At 48.8% G+C, this 6,725-nt stretch overlaps 1 protein-coding gene across 1 annotated transcript; it reads right to left on the bottom strand.

Moving 5' to 3' along the window:
• Nucleotides 1–442: 442 nt before the first annotated feature.
• Nucleotides 443–5,898, bottom strand: IQCD (IQ motif containing D). Its single transcript, XM_010297017.1, has 4 exons — nt 5,284–5,898; nt 3,784–4,017; nt 2,017–2,088; nt 443–718 (listed from the first exon to the last, which is right to left on the bottom strand). Exons 1-4 carry the CDS (start codon nt 5,896–5,898, stop codon nt 443–445), a joined length of 1,197 nt encoding a protein of 398 aa, XP_010295319.1.
• Between the last annotated feature and the right edge of the window lie 827 nt (nt 5,899–6,725).

The raw sequence follows: 6,725 nt of genomic DNA, 5'->3' as shown, positions 1-6,725 counted from the left end.
GGTGCTGCAGCTTCCTCCTGTAGAAAGGGACAGGGTCTCTCAAATCCACATGAGGAGAAACCCTGTCAGATGAAAGGCCTTATCCTGCCCCTAGGCATTTATTTCATTGCCACCCTCAGTAAGAATAGAATGGAGCCCTGACACATAAGCAAGGTATGGGCAAGGAGGCTAAAGCCAAGGAGACAAGCCAGGAACCTGCACTCCTTGCCCAGTCCTTTCATCAGGAGACATCCTCCTGCTTGCAGAGGTAGCAAAGCCAAATCTAAAATGGTGAGACATATCTTTACACCACTGCTTCAATACACTCCAACCATAAGAGGCAGCCCCAGACCTGGAGGCATAAATGCAAATGCTCTCTCAACTCTAATGCTTTTATCTGGAAGAGCTCAGTCCCAGCAGAGTTGGCAGCATTGCCAGGAGGAGAGAGAACAGATTTTGTGCTTTACTTCTTGGCCTTCCTGCCCTTGCCCTTCTTCTTCTTCATTTTTGACTTGAAGAGGGACCGGACCAAGTATCCTCTCCAGAAGGCCTGGATGCGGGTGGCGGCAAGGGTCCTGGTGGTCAGTTCCTTCAAAGCCTGCTCCTCCTTCTCCTGACGTATCCTGCGCTCCTCCTCTATCTGGGAATACTCCTGGAGAAGCACAGCATGTTTCTCCATCAGCAGGGATAGCTGGGCCTTCTCCTCGGCATAGGCAGCATGAACCTCCTCATACTCAGCCTAGCAAGACAGCAGGTAGCAGGTACAGCAATTTTGAGGGCATTCAGCAGTTCCCCCCTGTACATCCCTAGGTAAGGGTTCTTAAACCCATCCCAAATCCAGGCAGAACCACGACTGGGAGCTGAGTTTTTCCAAAGGGACTCAAAAGGAGGTGTGCGCCCAGTACCCAGGGAATTTCATGAGATGCCAGGTCCTAGTATCTTCATGCTCTTCTGAAAAATGCTCTCATAATTCTGCGTTGCAAACAGCATCCACCCTCAGCTGGGAACTCTAACCAGGTAACACACACACAGGTCAGAGCCCCTCCTGCGTATGCTCCAAGCAAGAGCACATATCGCTGCAGTTTGGGTAAGGCTGAGCCTGAGCTAACAAACAGTTTTGCTAACAAGCCCGTTAGAGGAGTGGCACTGAACCCCAGCTAATCTGCTGTACACTGCTTGAGAGCATGAGAAGAGCCAGACCACGTCAGCCTGGAAAAGGCCAAGGACAGGTAGTTTTAGTGGTAGTACTGCACTTCCAAGCTCAGCAGCAGTTTATGCCTTTCCTAATGCCTTTGAGGAAGCCACGCAGAGGTGGAAGATTAGGGGAACCAGCAGTGTGGATGTGTATCTGCCTTAGCAAGTTCTGCCCCAAACCTGCCATGACATGGTGCTCCAGGCACCCGGCAGACTAGAAACCAAAATAATCACATTATTAAACACCTTACAAGGAGGGCATCACTTCTTACAATTAGCAGCCAGCTTCTAGGCCTTTCCCTCCATTTTGCTTTGTTAGCAATCCAGCGGCTTTTATCCTTCTCCAAAAATAGGGCAGGAACAGGAAAGCACAGAGGGCCTTCTAGTGGCGAGGTCAGGGGGTGCTGATGTGATTCTCAGCCCGTTGTGGTTAAGTTGGATGCCGAGGCAGCAGTATGCAGGTTGTTCGGTTTCTTAGCACTTGAGAGACATCTCTCAAGGGGGCCAGCAGAAACAGGAGCATGGTTTGGACACCAGATAGGGGCAACAGGATCAAGGATGGAAGCAAAACTGAAAAAAACATTCCCTAGCATCAGGAGAGTGTGTCTGACAGAACGTGGCAACCCATTTGCCCCCAAATACTGTGGGGTTTTCTAACTTTTTCTAAAGTCAAAGCAGTAGAGAACTCCTGAACACAGAGGCAGGACAAAGACATCTTTCCTTCTAAAGGAAAACTGCCCCTCACTTCCATGGCCTCCTGTGTAAGAACCACATGCCCATCTGGACAGGAATCTACCTGAACATATCACCTCATGGGAGAGCAAAGCACTTTTAAGTGTATACCTGTTTTTCTCCCATGTCTGTGTCATATTTCTGGATCCAGTTCACAATTTCCATCTCCACTCTGCACTTCCTCTGAAACACAAAATAAGATAGGTTCCTTGCAGGCACCTGAAGCCTGGTATAAAAGTAGTCTGAGTTAGAAAACAGCGTAGCTTCAACCCCCAGCATCATTATATTTGAGTATAACACCTCCTCCTTGTGGCAAGCTTCCTTCAGCTGACGCATATTTTGTTTGCCCTGCTTTGGGGATTCTCATGGGACATTCCCTGAGGCCAAAAGAGCCTTATTTGGCTTACAGCGTGGAGCTGGGTGAGGGCTGAGGATTGAAACACATCTGAAAGGTGCGTTCTGTGGTAGGAAATGAACATGTCTGACGGAATGTGGCAAGTCATGGACAAACTGGGGCAACCAGCCTAAAATTGAAGCAATAGAGAACTGCTAAACATGAAAGTGGGACAGAAAGTACTCAAAAGATGATGCCTTTTAAAAGACGGGTATTTCTAGCTGTAAAACAGTTTAACAGTGGCTATACTGCAGTGTAACCAGGGTCGGGCAGTTTACCTCAAGCTGCTGTATCTGTGCTCCATGGGATCATCAAGAGAAAGATCAGCTAGAGCCCATCACAGGTGCCACACGATTTCCTGTATGACACTGACCCAGGATGTCCCAAGGGCTCCCAGGCCATGATGAGGTCAGACCTCAGCTGTTTAGACCACAAGTACAATCTCAGGCCACCCCAGGCTAGGGCACGTGCTAAGGAGGGGGAAAGGAGACCTCTGTGGTCAGTAAATCTGCCTGCCTGAGCATTAGAATGAGCTGAGCAACTCATCGACAAATACCACAGGGGCCTGCAGCCTCAGAAGAAACTGCCTAATAAAGTCAGTTCATTAGAGGAGGTGTAAATGGGTAGATTTTGGATTTTGCACTGCGGCTCTAACTTGCATTTGATGCTTTGTCATTGCCTAGCCCCACTGCCACTTTGCTCTACATCGTCCAGTACAAGAGTGAAAGATGCTCCATTACCTGTGTGTGCTGTCCTGCTCTTGGAAGGCCAGTGCTTGGTTGGAGTAAATAGCAAGTAGGAGCAAAATGAGGGGAAAAATGCTCTTTTTCCAGTTCTACATTCTCTGTGCCCTGTGTCACCAGCATGGTCTGCTCAGGGCAGAGCTGTTGATGCAGAGGTCTGAGCCTGCCTGCTGCCCCTGTTTCCTCCTTCTCTATCTGCTCAGGGCTCTGATAAATCCCATTTCCCCCTCATTCAATTCAACCTGGCTCCTTGGCTTGTGTTCTCAGCAAAGTGCCGGACAGACTAGGAACTGCTGAGCTCCCAAGATAGCTGTGCTCAACCCTGAGTACTACAATCAGCTATAAAAGATGGCTTTATATACATCCAATATTATATTTTCTCTGCTTACTCCACACCAAATCCCTTCTTAACATATGCCTTGCCTATTTTGCTGTAGCCTTGCTGCTCTGCACTGGACTAGACCACAACATGCAGTGTCACAGCGCTGTGTAGAGGTGTTTTCAGAGCTAAGTCAGCAGGCAGAAGGAGGACCTGTGAGCAGGCAACTTCCCTGCTGTCGCTGCAGGGTTGCCTTCCGCTGGAGTCAGCAGAGCATGAGGACAGAGCAGGTATACTCTGACAAACAGCATGTGCATCCTGACAGCAACTAGCAGGAACCAAGTAATTACTTGCAGCAGCCAGACCTGACAGCACTACAAAAGGTATTAAATCTCCTGTTCTAGAGCTCTCCTCCCGTTTACCTTTCTGAGAGCCAGCTCTGATGCTCGATGCTCCAGTACAAGTGCATTGAGTTGTGCTCTTAGCTGCTGAATTTCCTGTTGTAGCCTGGCACACCTGGCCTGGGAGGCTTGCAGCTCCTCTTTTTGCTGTTTTTCTCCTTCCTGCTTGATCTGCTGGATGCTGGCCTTGCTATCTTTGGCCAGATCTTGCATGCTGGTTTTGAGGTCTTTGATCACATTGTCCTTCTTGTGAATCTAGACCCGAAAAACAATACAAAGAAATACCATCGAGAAATGCCAGTGAGGCATAAGGTGGGCAGGAGAAGTAAGGCACCCTTGCAAAGGTGGAGGAGATCTAAGAAGACACCCTGCTGATCTGGTAGCAACTGGGACCTGCCACTGCTGGCTGAGGGAATAGAGTTAGATTTACACAAGGTGCTTTGGAATCGTTCCCCCACTGCTGCGCTGGGAACCTAGTAATAAAGGTAGAGAATGAACAAACCATACCGAGACCCACAGCCATTGCCATCTGAGGAAGAGCTACAATCAGAGCCACTGGAGCAAGCCCCATGGCTCACTCGAGCTTTGGATTAGGCTCAAAGTGACTGTCTGGGGGACCCAGCTCAGTGTGCTGCCTGCAAGAAAAACCCTCATCTGGGACCAGTGAAACAGATTTATTCATGATGCCCTGGACAAGCTGCCAAATTGCACATAAAAATCTCAAGTGTCTCGATTCACGGATCTCCAACGAGCAGAGGGAATGAGGAAAGCAGGCCCTTGTCTCCGTTAGCACCATTCAGTGCAGTAAGCACATGACAAAAGCTTCCCCTCTGACCCCTCTTGCAGGAAGGAGAAAAAAAAGCATACGTATAAAACAAAGGATCGCTTGTCAGGAGTTCAGGGGCTTGGATGCTGGCCAGCCCATGGACTCGCAGAAAGAGCCTGGGAAATGCCAGTTCGTTTATCTGTACCTCAGTTGCCTTCACTGAAAAAATGAAGAATTTGTATAATCCCATATTAATGACAAATGCTCTAAGGCAGCTAACATTATAGAGCTGGAAGTCACAGAAACGTTGGTTTTAAGCAAGAGTGAAGGCAGAGCAGATATTAAAAATGGGTTTTAATCAGAGCAATCTCTCCCTGGAATGACTTTTCATCATTTCATCAGCAGTGAATGAAGTCTCACGCTGGCAGCTGACATTGTAGCCCTGCCAAAACATGACCGCAGCAATTTGTGTCTGTCCTGCAGCTCCTTTTTTAAACTCAGTGACTTGTGCCATTCAAGTTGGCCAGTGAGAGGTTCAAAACATGCCAAATTCAAGTTAAAAAAAAATCAAGTATGCAATAAGCATTTTTCATTATATTTTAGAAGAAGAATAGTATCTTTAAATTTAGGATCTGGTTTAGAAATAATTTCTGGGACTTCCTCTTTAGGAACTGCAAGAAAGGGATCATTTTTAGCTTACCAAAGTTTTGCTTTATTAATGCTTTGTTGGAAAACATATTCCCACAATATCATACCTCCTCCTCTCGAGTCCGGACTGCTGCTGCCAGTTCTGCCTGCAAAGCTGTGATTGCTTCAGTATTTTTCCGAATCCGGAGGGAGATGTCTTCCATGAACTGAATCTTTTCTTCCTCTTCCATGGGACTAGTCAGGAGTGTCTCAAGCATGAAATCCCTGAACTCCCCAAAGGCTTTGATAAATACTTCAGCTGGTGACTCTCTCACCCAGGATTCATATTTGAGAGCCTGGCAAAGGGAAGGGTTGGCCAGCAAGAGTCTCAGGACGTTTCTAACAGAACATTTCAGACGTTGCTCTAGCAAGCAGAGACAGCCCCGTTGTTCCTCAGCTCTCATGGTGTCCCCTTCTTCAGAGCTGGCCAGCAGGTGCTCCATTTCATTTGAAAGCTTTTGGTGCTCAGTCAGGCTGTTTGTGATCTCAGGTCCCAGCATATCAGCAAACCTGTCCAGAGAGTCAATGATATGTGGGATCAAACTGCTCAGCTCCATCTTGGCAATCGTTTCGTCCAAGACACTTATGATTCTTTCTGTCTCCATGCTATAAGGTTTTAACCGCGGCGGACCCAACATCTTCATGACATTTGATGTGATCATTGCCTTCTCTGGAGTTGCCATGCCCTTTACCAGGGGTTTGTTTCTTTGCTTCATATCCTGAGATGATACTTGGAGCACAGCTGGATCCCTTGTTGCCATGGCTTCAGTTAAACACTTGTGAGTTGAGTGTTTTGAGGTCTAGAAAGGATGCAGAATCTCCGATGCAGGGCGAGGCTCAGTCAAAGAACATCTCTGCTGCTTCTGTCACATATTCTTCTTTCTCGGATTTTACCTTTGAAAGGAAAATGTGATGACAGCATTAGAAAAACAATGTAATTTGGGAAAACATGAGAGTTTCAGATTACACCGGAGTTGTCCCTGGGTCTGGGCATAGGGTCAAGACATGGGGTTGTGCGTCAGAGCTGGTCTCTATCCCATAGAGGCTGTCAAACACCCACGGGAAGGAAGGAGAGTAATGGACTCCTGGATTTGAAGGGTGATGAAGAGAAAGCTCCCAAGTCCTTCTAAGTTGCAGCTGAGGTGGAAGGCACAGATTGCAGCTCTGCAGCCCTTAGAGGTGTGTGGAGAGGGGCTTTCTGGTGCCTGGGGTGGCCTCGGAGGGAAGGGCAGGGTTCCCGGTGTGAACCGCGCCCCTCCGCCCCCCTGGGCCTGCCACTGGCAGAGGGACCGGGTGGGAGAGAGGATCCTGATGCCCAGAGGGGCTGCACTGGTGGGGACAAGGCAAGAGGAAGGGGCAGTGGGAGGCTGACAGGGAGTGCAGGGTGCCCTCAGTGTGGGTCTGGGGGCAGCGGGGTGCCAGGGGAACCCAGGGATCCCCCGGCTGTGGGAGAGTCAGAGGTCAGGGAGTTTCCCGGTGGAGGGGACCACCTGTGTGAGGGGCAGGAGGC

The sequence above is a fragment of the Phaethon lepturus genome, unplaced genomic scaffold (assembly GCF_000687285.1).
Source record: "Phaethon lepturus isolate BGI_N335 unplaced genomic scaffold, ASM68728v1 scaffold49641, whole genome shotgun sequence".
In the NCBI taxonomy this organism is placed as follows: domain Eukaryota; kingdom Metazoa; phylum Chordata; class Aves; order Phaethontiformes; family Phaethontidae; genus Phaethon; species Phaethon lepturus.
This window is presented reverse-complemented; position numbering and strand designations above follow the sequence as displayed.